General features: G+C 36.8%; 2 protein-coding genes across 8 annotated transcripts in view; both read right to left on the reverse strand.

The window, feature by feature from the left end:
- nvy (CBFA2/RUNX1 partner transcriptional co-repressor nervy) overlaps nucleotides 1-4,361 on the reverse strand; it is a 348,472-nt gene extending 344,111 nt beyond the window's left edge. For 3 of the 7 annotated variants that reach the window (XM_053781916.2, XM_070089930.1, XM_070089931.1), the window contains exon 1: nucleotides 4,270-4,361. The gene's annotated coding sequence lies outside the window, so the exon portion shown is untranslated. Of the gene's footprint in view, nucleotides 1-4,152 lie in introns of all 7 variants that reach the window. The other 4 variants (XM_053781918.2, XM_053781917.2, XM_053781915.2 and 1 more) reach the window with 4 other exon arrangements.
- Nucleotides 4,362-7,610: 3,249 nt separating this feature from the next.
- LOC128692661 (RRP12-like protein) overlaps nucleotides 7,611-24,745 on the reverse strand; it is a 41,688-nt gene continuing 24,553 nt past the window's right edge. Inside the window, exons 11-18 of the mRNA XM_053781926.2 lie at nucleotides 21,058-21,178; nucleotides 18,821-19,087; nucleotides 18,478-18,631; nucleotides 15,501-15,633; nucleotides 12,544-12,733; nucleotides 11,682-11,809; nucleotides 8,566-8,732; nucleotides 7,611-8,007 (exon numbers count right to left, since the gene is read on the reverse strand). Of these exons, the coding sequence (XP_053637901.1) occupies nucleotides 7,908-8,007; nucleotides 8,566-8,732; nucleotides 11,682-11,809; nucleotides 12,544-12,733; nucleotides 15,501-15,633; nucleotides 18,478-18,631; nucleotides 18,821-19,087; nucleotides 21,058-21,178 (1,260 nt within the window). The 3' untranslated portion in view covers nucleotides 7,611-7,907. The remainder of the gene's footprint in view (nucleotides 8,008-8,565; nucleotides 8,733-11,681; nucleotides 11,810-12,543; nucleotides 12,734-15,500; nucleotides 15,634-18,477; nucleotides 18,632-18,820; nucleotides 19,088-21,057; nucleotides 21,179-24,745) is intronic.

A 24,745-nucleotide genomic window follows, 5' to 3' on the forward strand; every position in this document is an offset into this window, starting at 1 on the left:
TAACACTTCTGCTTTGTAAAAACCTCTCATAAGCTACCTTTTTCTCTTTTATCACACCCTTTACTTCATCATTCCACCAATCACTCCTCTTTCCTCCTGCACCCACCCTCCTATAACCACAAACTTCTGCCCCACATTCTAATACTGCATTTTTAAAACTATTCCAACCCTCTTCAACCCCCCCATTACTCATCTTTGCACTATCCCACCTTTCTGCCAATAGTCGCTTATATCTCACCCGAACTTCCTCCTCCCTTAGTTTATACACTTTCACCTCCCTCTTACTTGTTGTTGCCACCTTCCTCTTTTCCCATCTACCTCTTACTCTAACTGTAGCTACAACTAAATAATGATCCGATATATCAGTTGCCCCTCTATAAACATGTACATCCTGGAGCCTACCCATCAACCTTTTATCCACCAATACATAATCTAATAAACTACTTTCATTACGTGCTACATCATACCTTGTATATTTATTTATACAAGGTATAAATATATATATATATATATATATATATATATATATATATATATATATATATATATATATATATATATATATATATATATATATATATATATATATATATATATATATGTCGTGCCGAATATGTAAAACTGGTCAATTAGCAAGAACTCATTTAAATTTAAGTCTTTTCTAAGATTTTCTCTTATACGTTTAAAGATATATTTTTTTTCATTAATTTTGATGTAAAAATTTATAATTTTGCACCAAAAGGAACTTGGAAAACTTACCTAACCTTATTATAACAAGCGCAATTTATTTTAGCCTAACCCAACTAAATATATTTTAGATTTGTTTACAATAATTTAATACTAAACAAACACAGTGAAATATATTTTTTTCGTTAGGTTCAGAATGATTTTTGCGAAATTATTGCATACACAAATTTTCACTTGTCCTATATGGCAAGATGAGCGTTGCTATTTAAGCCAAGATCGCAAGTTCTGCCTATTCGGCAAGACATATATATATATATATATATATATATATATATATATATATATATATATATATATATATATATATATATATATATATATATATATATATATATATATATCGTGCCGAATATGTAAAACTGGTCAATTAGCAAGAACTCATTTAAAATTAAGTCCTTTCCGAAATTTTCTCTTATACGTTTAAAGATATATTTTTTTCATTAATGTTAATGTAAAATTTTAAAATTTTGCACCAAAAGGAACTTAGAAAACTTACCTAACCTTTTTTATAACAAGCGCAATTTATTTTAGCCTAACCCAACTAAATATATTTTAGATTTGTTTATAATAATTTAATACTAAACAAACACAGTGAAATATATTTTTTTCGTTAGGTTCAGAATGATTTTGTCGAAATTATTGCATACACAAATTTTCACTTGTCCTATATGGCAAGATGAGCGTTGCTATTTAAGCCAAGATCGCAAGTTCAGCCTATTCGGCACGACATATATATATATATATATATATATATATATATATATATATATATATATATATATATATATATATATATATATAAATATATATATATATACAGAAAAAAACATAAACATGAATACAATGGCATAAAGTATCAAAGATGATGAATTTCCTCCAGCTCCTCCGAGGCTGGACGTGAGCCAAGTATGCAGCAAGTTTATATATATATATATATATATATATATATATATATATATATATATATATATATATATATATATATATATATATATATATATATATATATATATATATATATATATATATATATATATATATATATATATATATATATATATATATATATATATAAGCCGTAGGATGATAGTGACTTGTGAAGGTAATTGAGTTTGTTTAAGTAATGGAAAACTTGAAACCATGTGAAGTGGCCCAGTTGGCCACGCAATCTACACAGTAGTATACAGCGTTAGATGAGCAGTTGCTACGAGTCATGAGACCGGGAATGCACAAGCGATGACAAAAAAAAAAATCACCTACATGTAAGGATGACCACTTGTGGAAAGAACTGAGGTAAATTCGTTAACATATATCAGAGTAGCACCGAATAAGGTAGCACCTGGGATTCAGCCTTGTGGTACACCATCTTGCACAAAAATCAGGAAAAATGATTATTATTTAATCGAACACTTCAATGCCCCTGACAGAAAAATCTTTGAGAAAAAGTGGTAGTCCGGGCTTACGGAATGGGCTTGGGACAAAATGCTGAAATGCCAGGTAGTGTCGTAAGCTTTTTCTAGATCGAAAAATTATTATAATCATAAACAAGCACTAAACCTGTATGGGTAATCTAGATCGAAAAAGATAGCAATAACCAAATTTTTTAGCAAAGGCATTTCGAATGTATCGACTCTGAATAGTGACTCTAAAAAACAAATCACAAAGGGACAGTTTCAAAACAGAATAATACTGAGATAACAGAGTACATGCAGTAGTAGTTTGAGATGATCAGTCCCTCGGCCGTGATTAATCAATTGGGCACTGTGGAAGACGTGTAGTAGTGGTTTGAGGTCACCAGTCACTCAGCCTTAAATGGTGATATTGTCCAACAATCTTGAGGAATCATGACTAATAGACTGAGCATCTTTCAAGGCTGAGCAACTGATCACCTCAAATTACTTTCTTTTTTTTTTTTGTCTTCCACCGTCTCCAGGATTATTCTTTGTATTGGACAATAAAGATACGCAAGTGCTGCACATGTGATACGGGATCTGTGTGCCATATGTAGAAGTGTGTGTGTTTAGTTGAAAATGTAGGAGGCAGCCGAGATGTTTATTGCAGTTAGTCATGAGGTGTGTTTGTGGGTTGAGGTTCAGATGAAGGTCCTGTTGATTTCCAATGTTTGAATTGTACGTTATTTAGTTTTATTTCCGGCTCTCTCTCTCTTTTCAAGATATGACGTTATGTCTTAAAGTGCCTTTGGAGGCAGGGAAGTGGAAGGCCGTATAATACGGTAAGGGCGAGAAAAGTGGGATAGAGATGATGAATGAGACATGTGCAGCCAGCACAGCGGCTGGTGAAACGTTTCACAAATAAAGATTCCCATTTTTATAACGAGGGGTAGAGATGGTCGAGACATTGAGGTTGTCAAGGAAGGAGAGGGTTGTGTGAGAGGCTAGCTAGCTTAAGTGATGGGGGAGCCTGGAAAGGTAAGATCAGACCTTAGTATCCTTTAATCTAGGGTAACTCCAATTCCTTTACGCAACTTATTCCCCAGTCTGGTTTATATTATAAACAAGTGCATAATGTTTGTCCCGTCAAAAAAAGAAAAAAAAGATTAACCGTTTATTTTCATGAAAAAATGGCACCTTTTCTCATAACTATTTTTTTTGCCTAATTTGTGTCTGTTGGAAATATTGTTTTATTTATAGTTATTTATGTCTGTGACATAAGATAAAGCCCAAGTCTTATATTAAAACAAAATATTATATTTGTGTAAAAGCTCTAAACCCGTCGGGGTTATACAGGGATGAAATTTAGATAAGGAGCAACATCCTTGACATTTAAATATATATATAACCATGGCATTTTCTGCCTTGCGTATCGTTATTCGTCAGTTTCTGCCTCGTTCGTTGTTCAACGTGTTTCTCCCTCGCTTGTTTATCTACGTCAGTTTCTCCCTCGCGTCTTGTTCAACATCAGTTTCTGCCTCGTTCGTTCAACGTGTTTCTCCCTCGCTCGTTTATCTACGTCAGTTTCTGCCTCGCGTCTTGTTCAACGTCAGTTTCTGCCTCGCGTCTTGTTAAACGTCAGTCTGACTGTTCAGCATCAATTTATCTGCGGTGTAAACATTTCATCAGTAAATTTGATTCCTTGTTCTTTTTTCATTCATGGGAGAGCGCTAAACACGTGCTGATTGAGGAGTCTTACACAATTTAATTTTTTACAATTTTTACACAATATATTACACAAAACTGACAATTTTATTTAAGTTACGTGCAACTGAAATTAAGTTGACCCAATAAATCCAAACGATGACTTATTTACAGTGGAGACATACAACGCCTGGGGACTGGGAGGTAATCCAGCTTGATCCGAATATAGATCATGGGGTCACGTCAGTTCCTTGGATCAAGAGACTCCTCGAAGGGTACACTCAATTAATGGTGGGTACTCGTAAATCACCTCAATGACGCAGTGACTTAGGTAGTAAGGTTTCCTGGAGCTCTCGTTATCACTCATGTAGAACTCCGTGGTTATTATATAAAGCACAAATCACATCCATGGCGTAGTATTCCTTACGATGTCACTCGAATATAATTGACTTCATTGAGGGCAGACACAGAGGAGCAACGCGCACACCTTCCCTCTAGCACTGTCTGTGGGCTACTGAACACTGCTGTCTGATGCCTCGTTCAATTCACAGGCATCGCCAGAGACGATCTTTTGCTCCTCTTTAACTACGTAAAACCAAGAGTAATTTTATTAAGATTTAAGGCAAGCTCCGTTGTATATAACACTTCGTTGGTAATAATAGTTTTTTTTTCTCCCTCTCGCTACTAGATTAGATGAAAATGAGTTGTTGATGAGACTGGAGGGAACTGTTTCTTCCAGTTGAACTTTTGTTCCCTCCTGCTGTACACTCTTGTTCCCTCCCGTTGTACATTCTTGTTCCCTCCTGCTGTACACTCTTGTTCCTCCTGCTGTTCACTCTTGTTCCTCCTGCTGTTCACTCTTGTTCCTCCTGCTGTACACTCTTGTTCCTCCTGTTGTACACTCTTGTTCCTCCTGCTGTTCACTCTTGTTCCTCCTGCTGTACACTCTTGTTCCTCCTGCTGTACACTCTTATTCCCTCCTGCTGTACACTCTTGTTCCCTCCTGAATACTCTTGTTCCTTCCTGCTGTACACTCTTGTTCCCTCTCGCTGTACACTCTTGTTCCCTCTCGCTGTACACTCCTGTTCCCTCCTGCTGTACACTCTTGTTCCTTCCTGCTGTACACTCTTGTTCCCTCCCGCTGTACACTTTTGTTCCCCCCTGCTGAACACTCTTGTTCCCTCCTGCTGAACACTCTTGTTCCCTCCTGCTGTACACTCTCGTTCCCTCCTACTGAACACTCTTGTTCCCTCCTGCTGAACACTCTTGTTCCCTCCTACTGAACACTCTTGCTCCCTCCCACCGAACACTCTTGTTTTGTCATATTGTTCAGTGATCAAAGCTTGGCATGGCATTTTTACAGCTGAAACACAAATTAATTAACCCCATAAATCCCGAGCTCACAAGCTAAAGAGAAAAGAAATGTAAAGTGATTATATAGACGGTTGCTCAGAAGAGGCCTAGTCATGATGATATTCATGGGGGTAGCGCTAAACCTGTAGGGGATCATACAGCAACTGTGAAGGTACAATCAAGTTAAATCCAAGGAAAGGGAGGATAAGTCCAGTTCCTTGGATCAAGAATCCTTGAGGTGATGTTATTATGGGGACCGCTAAACCCGTAGAGGTTGTACAGCACCTGTGGGGGGGGGGGTGGAAGGTATTCAGGGAATTGGAGTACAGATCCAATTTCCTAAATCAAGAACCCCTCACCAGCATCAAGGAACCTCGCTTGAGGGGTTGTTCGTAATTCCCCTTATATTTCAGGGAGTTGAAAAAGCCTTGAAACACTTCAGTTCTAATATATTCTACTAACTAAGCCACCATTACTTTTCAATGTCATCATTTGGCACCATTTGTTTTTCCTATTCTTGTAGGTGGCTATTTCAATTACAGATTTGGAATAAAATCCTTCATTATTATAATGAAAAAGGAACGCTAAACCTACAAGGGATCAAACCGTTCAGTACTTTCTATGATTAAATTATATGATCGAGCCTTTTGTTATTGTTATTATTATTTTTATGGGCAAATGCTAAACCCATAGGGGTCATACAGTGCTTAGTCTGTATCATTCATAACTTGCTTTCTTTGCAGTCCAGGAAGTGAAAGGTACTGTACACTCTGGGTACATACGTATGTATGTCTGAGCGATGTAAGGCCCAAGCATAGTTATATTAAAAACAGTAAATTATTGTATCTACTAGGAAGCGCTTAGGGAATAAGAGGTAATCGGCTTGATTCTTCGGCAGTGACATCCTCAGTGGCAGTACTGGTGATTGTAGTAGTGGTAGTTGCATCAATATTGAAGGCAGTATTGCTGCCAGTGACAGCATTAGGAGCAACAGGAAAATCTAAGTCTCCTTATTATGGTCCATGGCAAATCACAGGAAAGTACTAAACTTATAGGGTTTATATATTATTATAATAAAAAATGAAATAGGGTTTATATAATGCCTTTGGAATAAGGGGTATCCAGGTTTGATTCAAGGACTGCAAGATTAAGTTCAATTCCTTGGATCAAGGGATCTCCCTGATGGGCACAGGATATAAGATTTAGCATATTTTAACACACAATATGCTACACCCACAGTGGTCATAAAACACCTAGATTATTATTTTATTATTATAATCAAGGGGGAAGCGCTAAACCCGGAGGATTATACAGCGCCTGGGGGGGGGATGTGGAAGGCATTCAGTCTTAATTCGGGGAACTGGAGCACAGATCCAATTCCCTAAATCAAGAGCCCCTCACCAACATCAAGGAACCTTCCTTGAGGGGATAAAACACCTAGAGAATGGAAGTAAATCAGGTTCAATCCAAGGTAAGGGTAGGTTGTATCCAATTCCTTGGATCAAGAGTCTGTGACTAACATTATATTATTATTATTATTATAATCAAAAAAGAAGCGCTAAGCCACAAGGACTATACAGCGACTAACATTATAGAACCTTTGAGGGGAAGCTTCGTCTTAGAACCCCTCAAGGGTAGTATCATGATGTTCACAAGGAGTCCTTGATCTAAGCAATTGGATCTGTGCTCCAATTCCTGAAATTCAGTGCCTTCCATTCCTCCATGTGCTGTGTGATCCCAATGGGTTTAGCACTCCCCCATGAATGTAAATAATAATTCATACTAAAAAAAGGGAAGTAAGCTCTAATTCCTTGTAGTATCAGCAAACCTTCTTGAAGGCCCATATCAACCTGAGGTGTGCTTATTTCCACTGGACTGGTCACTTTGAAACTTAGCATTGAGGGTTAAATCTTGGCCTCCTAAGAACACTCATGAAACTCCTCCCAACCACCACCTACCTCAGCCTCCTAATGATGTTTCAGTAGCTCTTGCATCGTCTGCATCAGTTTCCAGTGTGTTGCTCTCCACTGGCTCAGGCACATTTATTTTAATAAAGGGGAAGCACTAAATCTATAGGGGTCATATAGCACCTGGGAAATGGGAGGCATTCCAGTAATGGGAGGACAAATTTAGTTCCTAGGATCAAGAACCCCTCACCAGCATCAGGCACCTTCCTGGAGGGGCATACTCAAGCATGTTAAAACAGTTTGATGAACAGGCTGGCATAAAGGCATCAAAACAGAGAAGTGAATGATGAAAATGGTGTCCTACCTCTTAGACTACTTCAATATGTGACTTCATTGTCACTGAATTAACTATTTAATGACTAAATCTTCATCCACTGATTTGACCTATTCCTCACTATTTCACAAACATTTCATATCACAAAGGATACAAATAAAATTAAACAAAATATAATTATATATTTTATTAAACAATTTCCTCTGTACAGTGATGAAACTTATCATAAATAGTGCCAGTGTATTTAAACTAGGGATGTGCCAAAGTATCAGCATTGGCTAATTTTTATGGTATTAGTATCAGTATTGGCTAATTTTGATGGTATCACTATCAGCCTAAAGTTGAATATCAATACGTACTTGCAAAAATTTTGATATTGTTTCATCCCTAATTAGTACAGTATCAATCTTTTATTAAAGACCATATATGTGTCTAAAAAAGATAAACATTAAACATTCCATAACCAGCTCATCACATCTTGCTGCGACGTCTTTTCTTGCTGCCCTTGGCCAAACCCCTTTTAGCTCCTCTCACTAGGCTGGTAAACTGTCCTTCATACTTGGCTTTCTTCCTGCAAGAGCAAATACAATGTTCCCTTAATAATCCATTTTTTTCTAAATAATAATTACCTGAAAAGTCAATGAAATAAAAAAGTAACAAACTAATGGCACCGGATCTGTGGGACCTTTTTAATTATTTCGGGTTTTCTTATCTTCTGCATCTTCCTGTTTTTACAATTTTTTCTTTTATAGTGCAATTTTGCTAGTGAAAACAATTCTTCCACAAATAAGTGCAATATTTCTACAAAATCTTTAACACCTGAATGTTGCTGAAATGTATTAGAGCGATTCTGCATAAATCCATTCTCCAAAGTAAAATTAATATTCTTTCCAAAGAGGAACAAATTAATGAGTAAAAGATATCAGCAGTGTAGGATACTAGTTTCTTTACCACTAAATTGACATAAATAACAAATATCAGTCTGTCATATAAATTGAAATTTACAAAATATGTATCACTTTGCCAAAATTTTTACACATATATCTCCTAAAATTTATATGTATTAAATTTATAAGCTATACATCTCATTTTCCTTCATACAAGACATTTAAAATTCTAAATTCTCTACCTCTTGTTGAGTCTGTCCTTGGAGAACTGTACATATGCATATGGAGACAGTTTACCCTTCTTCATCATGTCACCACCAGCCTTCCTAGATCGGAACTCAGAACCATAGTCATGGCGCTTCTTGGCCACTTTCTTCTTGCTGTCTATGCTGGAAGACAAACCACCAACCTGTATAAGAAATAACAACATTAATCAATTAATTGGTAGATACATATACAGAAACTTATATGTTTAAGATAACTGTCAAAAATTTTGTTTTATATAATGGATATATTTTTTCTCCATGGGGAAGTGGAACAGAATTCTTCCTCCACAAGCCATGTGTGTCATAAGAGGCGACTAAAATGCTGGGAGCAAGTGGCTAGTAACCCCTTCTCCTGTATATATTACTAAATTTAAAAGGAGAAACTTTCGTTTTTTCTTTTGGGCCACCCTGCCTGGGTGAGATATGGCCAGTTTGTTGAAAAAAGAGTGCTATATTTTTTCCATATAATGAATGATCATGACCAAAACTACCAAAAATCCAACAATATGGCTGGTGTGATCAAATATTCAGGCTCACTGATAATTACAACCAAATCTTAAAAACTACCACTGTAATTTGCCTTTATTGTTAACACCTAGTTAAAACTAAAACCGTATTCACACCACATGGGTGTCCTTCCCCTTCCCTATTATGATATTTGATGTATGACCATGCTAATTATAACTTTACAAAGACATTAATCAACTGCTTAGCTACAAATCCATTTTATTTTGATACAAAAAAAAAAGAAAAAGCCTTTCACAAATTAATAAAAGAACCATTACACAAAGTTTCTGGTACACTATACAGGTACAGGCAGGCCCCACTTTACAGTGCTTCATTTTACAGTGTTTTGGTAATGCAGTGGTTTTCAAATACAGTCATACCCTGCCCTATGTCATTAACTGGTTCCAAGAGCTGTGATACAACCCAGTTTTTAACATAAACCAGACATAATGCCTTAAAATGATGACAAACACTGTAAAACTAGGATTAATAACTCGTGAACGATAACTATTGATACATTTTAAAGAACACTAAAAATGCATTTTAGTCATGTTTTTTAAAGGATAATGAACACAATTAAAAAAAATTATGATGTAGGTGACGTTGCTGAGTGACAAAGCCGGACATAATGGCGTTCGTGAACTGAAATTTACTCTAGAAAAGTGGCATAAAGGCGAATTTGATGTAGGCCTAAATGACGTAAAGCAGGGTATGACTGTATACCTGTTCTTCATTTATTCTGACTTCCTACAATAAATATATTCACTATTCACTATAAGCTAAGGACAAAAATATTTTAAGGTAAGTAATGTGTGTACTGTATATGTATTATTTGGGCCTAGTCCTACTGCTTACTTAATACATAACAGTGTAAACATGTTATCAGGTTTTTATATACATTTGAAAAAAAAAAAAACACTACCTGTTTCACTTTACAGTGATTTTCATTTTCCAGCAGCAGCCCAGAACCTTACCTGCTGTATAAGCAGGGCCTAGCTGTATATAATATTTAAATAAATATAATATGCCATAACCACCAAGCTTGGCAAGGAAAACCACTGTAACAAATACTGTACATTATGTTGAAGTCATGGGTGGCATACACCAAAACCATTTCCTATTGCAATACATGTTGTATATTGGTGTAATATTCGAATTTCAGAATTTTGGATAAAGGGATGTGGACTTGTACACTGGAATTTTGTTCAGTGGATTATCTGTAACAAGAATTTATATTATACCTAGAAGCTCTAATTAAGTTAATATGATTGATTAAATATTTCAACGGGGAAAAACTAGGGGTCCATTATCCTCCATGATTTCAGTGCCCATAGTATTAATCAAAGAATTTGCATTTTTTGAGACATTTTGTACAAATAGGGCATCCAAGACATACTATATACATGAGGAGATTCAAAAGTTTAAAAAAATTGCAGATCTGGTAATAAAGCCAACTCATAATACCAGAATATCACATGTGATTAATCATTCTGAAAGCCCAGTGCATGGATAACTGCATATTTTAATAATTTACATGGATCAAGAATTTATGAATCCAGCTGCAGATAACAGTTAACAGGACACACACAAAAAAAAATGCTGATCCACATATTCAAGAGTACAAAGGTGACAAATGATGATAATTTAACCAAGTATTATTCCTCGGTTTTCATCGTTAATTCGTTCCAGAAAGTCTGACGAAAACCGAATTCGACGAAAACTGAAGCACTATTTCCCGTAAGAAATAATGCAAATCCAATTAATCCATTCTAGACACCGAAAAGTATTAACAAAAAATACAGAGTATAGAGAATAACTATAGTTTTACATACAGAAAACAATGAGAAATAAATATAAAGGACTAATGAAATGGATCAATGAACGTTTAACATCACTTTTACCTTTACTGAAGACTCTTGTTGGTGTATGGAAGGCAGCAAGGAGGGAAGAGGGAGGAGAGGTTATCTCTAGCACCCTCTACCACATTCACTCCCACCTTCTACCACCATCACAACCATTACCATCCTCTACCACCATCACTACCACCCTCTACACCATTACTACCACCCTCTACCACAATCACTACAACCCTCTACAGTCTACACCATCACTACCACCCTCTACCACAATCACTACAACCCTCTACCACAATCACTACCACCCTCTACCACCATCATTACCACCCTCTACCGACGAGAAACAAAGCCAGACTGACTCAGAACATGTGGGATGCTTTATGCGGGCATGGGCAGACGCGTTTGGTACGGCGGACCACTGTCAACTCGACAAAAACTGAAGTGATGAACAAACACTGGGACAAAATTTTGACAAAAAAAGTCATTGAAAACCGAATTCAACGAAAAATAGGGCAAACGAAAACCGAGGTTCTACTGCATCATAGTAGATTTTAAAACACAGGTAAGAAATGATTTCCTTTTAGTCTTATGTTTTATAAAAAAGCTACAATACAGAGAGGGTAATGTTTGCAGTGGAAGAATGTAATACTGAAAGGGTTCAGATTTCACATAATGGTGTAAAAATACAATGGACAGACTGAAAAAGTATGAAGTATTATATGTTGTTACCTTTTTGGGAGGCTCTGCCTGTTCATTGGTTCCTTCACTTAAAGTTCTTTTACGATTCTTTATCTTCCCATCCTGAGCACCATCCTTCATGCCAAGGAACTCATCAATGTCTTCAATGAAGTCCATTTCTGTTGAGAGCAAGCCATGTCACTGTTGACTGATTTATATCTCAAATTAAAACTATAGTACTTCCTAAATATTCACCTCAAGCTCTTCCCTCCTAACAACTCTCATTCCTCCTTGTCCCTCATCTACTCGTCTGCACCCACAAGTTCTACATTACTGTGCTTTCTCTCACCCCGGCCAACCTTTCTTGCAATTCTTTAATTCATTAACTTTCACTTTCCCTATTTCTAATGACACCTGTTTTGATGTGTCACATCACTTTCCCTATTTCTAATGACACTTGTTTTGATGGTAGTTATGTAAATGTAAAACATTTACATAACTACCACTATATAATAATAATAAATCAGGCATCAATTGATCCTCTTCACACAAAAGCCTACCCACTGAACTTCCTATCCACTAACACACATTCTAGCAGACCAGTTCTCTTTCCACACTTACATTGCACACTTATCTTATATACCCATATTCATTTGTTTTTTTTTTTTTCCTTCAAACTTGTATTGTCTATTACAAAATCTCTTTCAAGGCATAATTCAATAAAAGGTCCTGCATAATTATCATTAACACCAGATCCTCCAAGTTTTCCTACTACATCTTCGACCACAATGTCTCCTACATGTCATACTGTAACATATAACTAACTGTACTTCATTTCATTAATCAATAATATAACAAATACATGAGTAACACACCTGAATCTTATAAACACTTAGAACGAGAATACACTTACTTGCAATAGTGTCTTCCTTCTTACTGCCATCATCTGTAATAATCAGCTTGCCCGTGGTCTTGTCTACCTTGAAGCCACTTTCATGTACATCATCTTGTGAAACTTTCCTGTCACGAGCAGCCTTCAAAATAGGACGTTTGGAGGCAATAGCCTGGCCAGCTGACGAATCTAGGAAGTCCACTATGCCCTCCTGCACCGAAAAGATTTGGTAAAAGTATTTCATTTAAAATGATTACCATGTACTCCCTTAGCCTAAAACATAAATGAGCACAGTACATAAAAAGTTTAGTCCTTAAACTGTGGCACACTGTACAATATTTTTATTTCTCGTGTGTGGCAACATTTTGTAAAAAGTGTTTTGTAGTTTGAAAGAGCATTTTTTTCTAAACACACTTACAAGACTCAAAATGAAATCAAAGGAAAACTTACGGATTTACATGTTGAATGTGACAAAAAATGATCCCTCGTTAGCAACACCGACATAAATGCACATAACCATTATATTTTTTAATTTATGTCAAATTATAGATATTTTTCCATTTTATTTTTTACTTTGATAATATAACAGATACATTTCAAGGTGTTTTAGTATTTGAAACATGTGGAGAAGCACATAATTATAATATTCAATTATAATACAGTAGGGCCCCACTTATTGGCGTTTCGCCTTAGGGCATTCCGCTAATATGGCGATCTCAAACTATGACCAAAACTTTCTATATGGCAGGTGGTCTTTCAAATACGGCGTGGGCCACCCGGTTTGTTTACATTCTCCATGAGCACAACTCTCTATTATGTAATAATAATCACTCTTGAGCACATTAAATGTCTAATTTTACATCAATATAGACATTTTCATTAATCCATCTATATTTTCTTCAAAATTATATAAGAAACACATTAAATAGCATATAAACATGCTGTTTATATGCTATGGAGGTGTGGTTGCCGGCTGGAGGGAAAACATTACGTAATACTAATAATAATCACTCTTGGGCACATTGAATGTCTTATTTTACGTTAACATAGACATTTTCATTAATCCATCTATTATATTTTCTTCAAAATTATATAAGAAACACATTACATAACATATAAACATTTTATTTATATGCTATGACGTGTCTGACCTCACTAGGTCAAGGCATTGGCTTAAGTCGGTGGGGAGAATTGGAGCTGCCTCGCATAGACCAGTAGACCTGTTGCAGTGTTCCTTATTTCTTATGATCTTATGTTCTCATGAGGGCAAATATTCTATTGGTGGGATGGATCTGTGAAGGACCTGCCTAGTATGGGCCAACAGGCCTGCTGCAGTGTTCCTCCTTTCTTATGTTCTTATGGAGGTGTGGTAGCCGGGCAGAGGGAAAACATTACCTCACTCCCCTTAATACATAATGCTTTTGTTTACAATTCTCAACATGAATTATTCATTACTTCTCCCTTTGTTTATGATGACATCTAAAGGTAGCTGTTAGAAACGATTAAACTTGGTAAACATGGTATGTCGATGGTAATAATATGGCTCTGGGCCACATTAAATATTGTGTAGGTATGTAGCCCAGGCGGACTACATCCCTACATTATTACTATAAATGATAATTATACGTATGTGTACCTGTACCTAAGTAAACTTACACACTGTGCAGGCATGCAGGTTCACATTAAAATCACTAAGAGTGTCTTATTAGTCTTGAAGATGCCATATTAATGATAATAATAATAATAACAACACAATAATAATCACTCTAAGGAGCATTAAATATCATATAAAATGTTAATATAGACATTTTGCTTAATCCATCTAAATACACCCCACAGTAGAATAAATTAACATAAATATGAGATATGGTAGCCAGGTGACTTGTAGGACTTGTGGTAGCCAGGCGACTTGTAGGACTTGTGGTAGCCAGGAAACTTGTAGGACTTGTGGTAGCCAGGCAACTTGTAGGACTTGTGGTAGCCAGGCAACTTGTAGGACTTGTGGTAGCCAGGCAACTTGTAGGAAATGTGGTAGCCAGGCAACTTGTAGGACTTGTGATGAAAACCGGACGCGTTCATCTGGTTTGTTTACATTATGTGTGGGTGGGGTGGGGAGGGCTGCCCTTCCTGGCTACTCATACTTCCCAACCTGACTTCATACAAATAAAACTCACCTCTCACCCTACATTAAGACTACAAATATTTTAAGGTAATTAATGAGTGTACTATATATGCATTTTATCGCTATAAGGAGCTTAATGTCATAGTAGGTGAGAGTGGCCAGGCAGGATGCCATACCTCCCACACGACTTTCTACAAATAAATACTTTTCACCTCTCACCCTACATTAAGACCATTAAGACTACAAATATTTTAAGGTAAGTAATGCATCTACTGTATATGCATTTTAATGCTCTAGGGGGCTTTAAGCATCGTAGTATAGTACATGTAGGTGGGGTGGCCAGGAGGGCTACCACACCTGACTTCTTAGAGTAAATACTACTCACCTTTTGCCCTACATTAAGACAACAAATGTTTTGAGGTAAATAATGAGTGTACTGTGTGTGTATTTTACATTTTAATGCCTAGTTCTATTGCTAACTTAATATATGTTAGTGTAAACTTGTTATCTGGCATTTATATGCATTTATAAATGGAAAAAATGGAGTTCTGCTTCCCATCGAAGTCTGCTTTCCGGTAGTACCCTGGAACCTAACCTGCCGAATAAGTGGGGCCCTACTGTACTCACTATAATATGTCACATAAGTTATAATTGTTTTTCTTTATTTCTACTGGCCTATGCGTACTGGTAAGCTCTGTTTGTCTGAGCTATAATAATCTTCATAAGCGTCTCTTCAAAAAATATTTGGAAATAATCAAGAGTCCTTCATTAGCATTAACACATGCCTCTAAAGGGACAAACTGACATAAAAGAGCTTAAAATTAACATAGAAACAAGACAGTAATGCATGACTTACATTATCTTCTTTAATCCAAGTGCTCCTTTCTTTGACTTCTTTATTTTTGCCCTTATTTTTAGCTTTATTCTTGCTGGTTTCCTCTTCCTCCTCCTCATCATCTGTGTTTATCTCAGCCAAGATTTCATCCAGGCTATAAAGCAAAGAGAGAGAGATCAGTTATATTAAATACACTGTAAACTGTGTAAAAATGGTAAGTTTACACCTAACTCAAAGCATGGAGGTATTATTAACTTCAACAACAACAAAAGTTACTGCAGAGTAATTGGGATGTTTTCCATTGGTTTATACCTCAATTGGTCCACTGTGCATTTTGGTAAGCCCCTGTTCCCCCTTGCTTCACTAAGCATATTTCTAGGTTTCTGGTTTATATTTTAACTAATTTTACTATTTGTAATTGTTTGCAGTGTTGCTGTGTCATTTTGTACAAGAGTTGTGATTTTCTTTCACAGATCCTGATGACGGTGATTGTTTCACTGAAGCATTGATGATAATAAATGTATATTACAAGAAATGCATACTGTATAATACATATATTACTTCTTTATTTTTTAACACGTCAGCCGTTTCCCACCGAGGCAGGGTGACTCAAAAAGAAAGAAAACCCAAAAAGAAAGAAGAAACTTTCATCATCGTTCAACACTTTCACCATCACTCATACATAATCACTGTCTCTGCAGAAGTGCTCAGATACCACAGTTTAGATATCCCTCCAAACTGCCAATACAGTGGACCCCCGGTTAACGATTTTAATCCGTGCAAGAGGGGTAATTGTTATGCGAAATAATCGTTATGTGAATGAATTTTCCCCATAAGAAATAATGGAAATAAAATTAATCCGTGCAAGACACCCAAAAGTATGAAAAAAAAAATTTTACCACATGAAATATACATTTTCCCACACACAAAGAGAAGGATACATGCACAATAGTAGAGTAGTACATGCACAGTATATATTGTGCATGTACTAGTCTACTAAATGAAGAATAAATGACACTTACCTTTATTGAAGATGCAGCAATGACTGATGAGACACTGTGTCCTGGGAGTGCCTTTTCCTCCGGAGTACTGTAGGTCCTGTTTGGCATTTTCTTCCAGAACAGGCCTTATCACACTGTGTATGCCACTACGATTCTTAAATCTCTCAAACCAACCTTTGCTGGCTTTAAATTCACCAATATGAGCACTAGTTCCAGGCATTTTTCCCTGTTCACCTGGGTGTTAGTCGACTTGTGTGGGTTGCATCCTGGGAGATAAGATTAAGGACCCCAATGGAAATAAGTTAGACAGTCTTCGATGACACTGACTTTTTTGGGTTATCCTGGGTGGCAAATCCTCTGGGGTTAATTGTTTCTTGGTATTCTCAATAAGCCACACCAACAACGGTGCTACAGCAGCAGCAGCAGCTGACAGTGCAGCAGCAGCAGCAGCTGACAGTGCAGCAGCAGCAGCAGCTGTACCACCAATAGTAGCGATGGTTGATTGGGGTTTATTATACAACCTGGCCAGCTCGGAGACATGCACTCCACTTTCATACTTATCAATGATCTTTTTCTTCATCTCTATTGTAATTCTCACCCTTATTGCTGTAGGGTTGGCACTAGAAGCTTTCTTGGGGCCCATGGTCACTTATTTTCCAGAAAAAGCACCGAAAACACTGTAATAATACGAAATATTCCGATTGTATGCTTGGATGTTACCGCGGAGGCTGGCTGGTAAACAATGCCACCGGCGGAACATGTGAGCGCGTCTCGGAAGAAAATCGGTAAGCGGGTTTTTAAGCGGTATGTGAGGCAAAATTTTTGCAATTAAAGTAAGCGGTATGCGAAATAATCGCTATGTGATGCCATCGTTATGCGGGGGTCCACTGTATTCCAAACCCCTCCTTTAAAGTGCAGGGCTGGTGTTATGACTGCTGGTGTTATAACTGTTTGTGTTATGACTGCTGGTGTTATGACTGCTGGTGTTATGACTGCTGGTATTATGACTACTAGTGTTATGACTGCTGGTGTTATAACTGGAGGGGTTTGGGATATTGGCCGTTTGGAGGGACATTAAATTGTCAAACTGCCAATATTCCAAAATAAATGCATACAGTATTGTACATTATTCATATTGACATAATTAAAAAACTTTCTAAGTAGGATGCTAGACAGAGACCAACCAGGGAGGTACTACTATCCTGCCAAGTAAGTGTGAAATGGAAACCTATAATTGTTTTACAATTGTTTTACATGAAGGTAAGATTGCTGGTGTCCTTTTTTCAGTTTCATAAACATGCAGGATACCAGGTATATCTTGCTACTTCTACACACACTTAGGTCACACTACACATGCATGTACATGCATATATATATATATACAGCCTCTTCTCACTTAGCAATATACTGGTTTACTGACCACTCGAACTTACGACCAGGTCTCCAACCAGTATGCAAACCTAAATAATGTACATTAGAGCTGATTTTCTCTATTCTGTTTATTACAGTATATACAGTAAACTACCGTATCAACATTTAAAAAATATACCAGAAGCGTTATAATTGGTGCAAAGGTGACATTAAAAAAATATTTAAAGATAGTTGACAAAAACCCACTACCAGTACAGTATGCTCCTCGCTTAACCAATTCGCTTACCAATCTACTCTTATTAACGGAACCCCATTGTTAAGTGAGGAGAGGCTGTATACATACCCCTTTGGGTTTTCTTCTATTTTCTTAATAGTTCTTATTCTTGTTTATTACCTCTTATCTCCATGAGGAAGTGGAACAGAAGTCTTGCTCTGTAAGCCATGCATGTCTTAAAAGGCCACTAATATGCCAGGAGCAAGGCGCTAGTAACCCCTTCTGTGTAAATTACTAAATTTAAAAAGAGAAACTTTTGTTTTTCTTTTCAGGTCACCCTCTCTCAATGGGATATGGCCAGTTTCTTGAAAAAACAAAAACAAAAAATATAAAAAGCAGCACAATACATTACCTAGCAGGAAGAGCCCGAGATTTAAAGTCTTCATCGTCATCTTCTACTTCATTACTCTCCTTTCTGGCCTCCCACTCTCGTTGTTTTCTTGCTGCTATTTTTCGGAGGTTACGAATGCGCTTATGTAACACAGTATTGCCCTTTGGCACCAGAGCTGATAATGGAAAAATTAATGGTTCAGTGACAATTAGCTCTGTATAAAATAAATTACTAAAATCTATTTAGGTATAGCCATGTGTAGCATGAATTATTTACATGATACCCATCTCCATTCTATATACTGATATTCTATACCATTGAAAGTAACAAAAACATTCCTTATGCATCTTTGGTGCCCTCTCACCTATTATACGATCTGCACCAAATTTGCGCATCAATCTGGATAAGATATCTCGCACCTGCTGTCTGAACTTTCTCTGACAATCTGGTGTCATATTACAGAGAGCTTTAACAATTGTATCGACATGGTTGGACATTACAGGAACAGGGAAGATGGTGAAAGATGACTTGATGAATGATAAGCAGGAACCAACAATCTCCCGGGAACTGCACAGTAGCTGAACACACATATTTTGAATAAGCAACTCAATCATGTCACTAGATATGATATCTGTGAAGAGAAAGAAATAAGACAGTGTTAATCAGACAGTTTTCAAAATCAGTACAACTGACATATATTAATATAAACAAACTATCTGTTATCAGCATCTCAGAAATGTAACTGTCTGAGAAAGTCAAGTACCTCTATGCTAAATTTGAACAATAAACTATCACCAGACCAGAAATTATACCACTATTTAAGCCAAACATTATATATGGATACAAAAAAAAGGGAATGTATGAGAGTATAGTGGTATCAATACTCTTATGGATGTGAAGCATGGGTTGTGAATGTTGCAGTTGGAGGCAGTGGAGATGAAGTGTCTGAGAGCAATGCGTGTTGTGAATATTATGCAAAGAATTAGTAGTTTAGAGATTAAGAGGAGGGTGGAGTTACTAAATGTATTATCCAGAAGGCTGAGAAGTTGTTAATGCAGTTGGACATTCAGAGAGGCTGGAGCAAAATAGGATAACTTAGAGGATGCATAAATTGTAAGATGACTTATAGGGTGTATACATCTGTAGTGGAAGGAAGGTGGGGGTAGGGGTGAGGGAAGGGGGGTAAATGAGGTTTTGTATGCAAGGGGTTTGGACATTCAACAAGCAAGTGTGAGCCAGCCCCTACTTTAGTGCCTGCACTCTTAAGAGTAGTGGCTGGGTTAGTTGAAGTTTAGAGGGGCATCTAAGTGGTATTATTGTCACACCTGTGGCAAGACAGTGGAATGAGATATGGTAAGTGTTTCTTCTTATTTGGATCACCCTACCCTGGTGGGAGACTGCTGGTGTGTTAAAAGATAAAAAAAATTAAGCTAACTTATTTGCACTTTATAATGTAGGAAATATTCAGCAAAATATGGCAAAAACTTTGATAAATGATTTAAACTGCACTCCTTGAACTTATTAAAAAATTACTTTTCTCTAACTTGCAATTGTTAAATAAGAAAGTAAACTGAATACAAAAGACCCTTGAGTAAAACACGTAAATTATGTTCCTGAAAATCAAAGAATTATTAAAATTAGTGTAAACCAAAGTGAAAAACATACGTGGAAAAAATAGGGTTAAGTTGCTTGGATCTAAAAAAAAAAAAAAAAATCTTTGGAAAGTAGGCTAAAAAGTCAAAAGACACAAAATATTATAGTATTCCATTTGGTGTTACTTGTTGATATGCAAGTATGTCAAGAAGATTAATGTAGCCCTGTGCAATATCCATACAGTTGTTATGGCCTAACAAATTGCAAATGGAGAAGTTTTTTCACCTTTCCTACATATACCTTGAAGAATATCTGATACCTCAATTTTCTTAGAAACCATAAAGGTTTCATGCCAAATTTTCTTTGCACCTCCAACATATTTCTTTCGAGCACCATGGTTAATATACAGGAGACAAGATGAGCTGATGATAATATCCAAACCAACATTTTTCATGGCTGCACTGCAATAAAGATCATACCTTCACTACATGACTCTTTTACAATGTATTGTCAATCACCAACATAGTCAACAACTATATAAATATAACTAAGGTAAGCAGATGACTGTTAAAGGTACAATAAGATGTAATTACAGTGCAATTAGGGATTAAACCTTTATGCACTACCTCCCTCCTCCATTACTTACCTTGAACTAATACTGTAACTCAGTTTTCTTAAAAATCACCTATTTCATGCTCAATTGTCTTCTTGGCACCTCCATCATCATTACTGGGTGTCATGGTAAATATCCAGGGATGAGATGGAGTGGTGATAATATCCAAAACTTTTCAATAAACACACTGGGTAAACAACATGATGCTTCCAGAAATTAGCCCTGGGCAGAGTGATGCTCATGGTCTCAAGCATCATTCTTAATTAGCTCACAATTTACAGCATGTGCATCAAGGGCATTTTATGTGCAAATCAAATTATGATTGAATTTTTTCATTTGGGTGATGATGAATTAACATTTTCAGTTTGTGTAAACCAAGGATTTAATATTTTTACCTTTATACTGATAGGTGAGTGCAGTGATGGCCAAGATAGAGTTAGCTGCCAGAGTCGGTGTACCAACCAGTCCAGCCAGCAGCAGCTTCAGGCAGTGACGCACAGTGTCCTCTCCTGAACACTAACATTTGGTCTAGTTAACATTTAATAAACACAAGCACACACACTGGAAGCTACAGTATAGCATATGCATTCAAATACTGTATCCTAATTATATTTTCTCAACAAATCAGCCGCATCCCACCAAGGCAGGGTGACTTAACCCTTTCAGGGTTTCGGCCGTACTAGTATGGCTTACACACCAGGGTTTTTGACGTACTAGTACGCCTAAATTCTAGCGCCCTCAAATCTAGTGAGAGAAAGCTGGTAGGCCTATATATGAAAGAATGGGTCTATGTGGTCAGTGTGTGCAGTATAAAAAAAATCCTGCAGCACACAGTGTGTAATGAGAAAAAAAAAAACTTTGACCGTGTTTTTGGATTAAAACAGCGACTTTGCACTGTATTTTCATATGGTATTTATTGTTGTATTCTAGTTTTCCTGGTCTCATTTTATAGAATGGAAGACATATTACAGAAATTGAGATGATTTTGACTGGTTTTACAAAGAAAACTACCTTGAAATTGTGCTCAAAGTAGCAGAAATGTTCGATTTTTACCAAAGTTCAAGAGTAAACAAATCATGCTATGCATCCAATACACGTCAACTGGTGAGTCTAATATTCTTTCACAAGTGCGCTGATAATATTTATACCATTTCTACACCAATGCAGTAGTCTGCATAACAGTAAATCTTCTATTTTTTTGTGAGAAAAAAAATTCAAAGTGGAAAGCAAAAGAATGTAAGAGGGGCATGGGGAAGTGACTAATGAGCAGAGGAAATGTTATTTTAGTGCCAGGAATGTCTTTCTTGTTTATTCTGGACCCTATTCGGAAATTGGCATCTTTTGAAATTTGTGTGAAATTGGCAAAATTGCTAAATTCTGACCACTGTATTGGATAGTTGAAATCAGTAAATGGGTGGTTTCTTGTACTCATTCGATAGAAAAAAATGGAGTTCTAGCGAAATAGTTATGATTTTTGTCGACAAGTACACTGGAATTGGCTGAAAATAGGGCTCAAAGTGGGCAAAATCGCTGATGCGTAAACATCGTCAAGACCGCTAACTTCGCGAGAACATAATTCCGTAAGTTTTCCATCAAATTTCATACTTTTGGTGTCATTATGATCAGGAAAAGATTCTCTATCTTTTCATAAGAAAAAATAATTTTTTTTTTTTGAAATTTGGCCGATCCTGAGAACAAGTCTCTGAGAGGGCCTGTCAACCCTGAAAGGGTTAAAGAGAAAAATGAAAGTTTTCCTTTCTAAAAGTAGTAATTTATATAGGAAAAGGGGTTACTTGCCAGTTGCTCCCAGCATTTTAGTTGCCTCTTATGACACTTATGGATTATGGAGGAAGAATTCTTTTCCACTTCCCCATAGTGATAAGAGGAAATAAAGAACAAGAACTATTAAGAAAACAGAAGAAAACCCAGATGAGTGTGTGTGTGTATACATGCAAGTACATGCATGTGTAGTGTGATTAAGTGTGAGCAGAAGTAGCAAGATGTACCTGATATCTTGCGTTAAAATTTAAATATTACTATATAAAACAGACGAATAATTAACAGCTATGTATTAATGTAAATTAGAGAGGAATAAGTTTACTGAGTATACCAGGAAAAGTGTACGGTAGGGTTATTATTGAAAGAATTAGAGGTAAGACAGAATGTAGGACTGCGGATGAGCAAGGAGGTTTAAGAGTGGTTAGGGGATGTGTAGATCAAGTGTTTACATTGAAGCATATATGTGAACAGTATTTAGATAAAGGTAGGGAAGTTTTTATTGCATTTATGGATTTAGAAAAGGCATATGATAGAGTGGATAGAGGAGCAATGTGGTAGATGTTACATGTATATGGAATAGGTGGTAAGTTACTAAATGCTGTAAAGAGTTTTTATGAGGATAGTGAGGCTCAGGTTAGGGTGTGTAGAAGAGTGGGAGACTACTTCCCGGTAAAAGTAGGTCTTAGACAGGGATGTGTAATGTCACCATGGTTGTTTAACATATTTATAGATGGGGTTGTAAAGGAAGTAAATGCTAGGGTGTTCGGGAGAGGGGTGGGATTAAATTATGGGGAATCAAATACAAAATGGGAACTGACACAGTTACTTTTTGCTGATGATACTGTGCTTATGGGAGATTCTAAAGAAAAATTGCAAAGGTTAGTAGACGAGTTTAGGAGTGTGTGTAAAGGTAGAAAGTTGAAAGTGAACATAGAAAAGAGTAAGGTGGTGAGGGTATCAAATGATTTAGATAAAGAAAAACTGGATGTCAAATTGAGGAGGAGGAGTATGGAAGAAATGAATGTTTTCAGATATTTGGGAGTTGATGTGTCAGCAGATGGATTTATGAAGGATGAGGTTAATCATAGAATTGATGAAGGAAAAAAGGCGAGTGGTGCATTGAGGTATATGTGGAGACAAAAAACGTTATCTATGAAGGCAAAGAAGGGAATGTATAAAAGTATAGTAGTACCAACACTCTTATATGGGTGTGAAGCTTGTGTTGTAAATGCTGCAGCGAGGAGGCGGTTGGAGGCAGTGGAGATGTCCTGTCTAAAGGCAATGTGTGGTGTGAATATTATGCAGAAAATTTGGAATGTGGAAATTAGGAGAAGGTGTGGAGTTAATAAAAGTATTAGTCAGAGGGCTGAAGAGGGGTTGTTGAGGTGGTTTGGTCATTTAGAGAGAATGGATCAAAGTAGAATGACATGGAGAGCGTATAAATCTGTAGGGTAAGGAAGGCAGGGTAGGGGTCGTCCTCAAAACGGTTGGAGGGAGGAGGTAAAGGAGCTTTTGTGGGCGAGGGGCTTGGACTTCCAACAAGCGTGTGTGAGCGTGTTAGATAGGAGTGAATGGAGATGAATGGAGATGAATGGTATTTTTTGACCTGACAAGCTGTTGGAGTGTGAGCAGGGTAATATTTAGTGAAGGGATTCAGGGAAACCGGTTATTTTTATATTGCTGGACTTAAGTCCTGGAAATGGGAAGTACAGTGGACCCCGCCTTACGATATTAATCCGTTCCTGAGAGCTCATCGTGAGCCGAAATTATCGTAAGGCGAATTAGTTTTCCCCATAAGAAATAATGGAAATCAAATCAATCCCTGCAAGACATCCAAAAGTCTGAAAAAAAAAAAAATTTTACCACATGAAATATTAATTTTAATACACTAATACTAATACTCTACTGAGAATAGAATACATGACACTTACCTTCATTGAAGATCTGGTGATGATTGATGGGATGGGAGGTGGGGAGAGTGTGGAAGTTGTTATTGTTTGGAAGGGGAATCCCCTTCCATTAGGATTTGAGGTATCAAGTCCTTTTCCGGGGTTACTTCCCTTCTTCTTTTAATGCCACTAGGACCAGCTTGAGAGTCACTGGACCTCTGTCGCACAACAAATCTGTCCATAGAGCTCTGTACCTCCCGTTCCTTTAAAATTTGCCTAAAATGGGCCACAACATTGTCATTGTAAAGTCACCAGCACGGCTTGCAAAACTGTGTTAGGGTGCTTTTCATCCATAAAGGTTTGCAGTTCAACCCACTTTGCACAGATTTCCTTAATCTTTGAAGTAGGCACAATG

Source organism: Cherax quadricarinatus, chromosome 30 (assembly GCF_038502225.1).
Source record: "Cherax quadricarinatus isolate ZL_2023a chromosome 30, ASM3850222v1, whole genome shotgun sequence".
In the NCBI taxonomy this organism is placed as follows: domain Eukaryota; kingdom Metazoa; phylum Arthropoda; class Malacostraca; order Decapoda; family Parastacidae; genus Cherax; species Cherax quadricarinatus.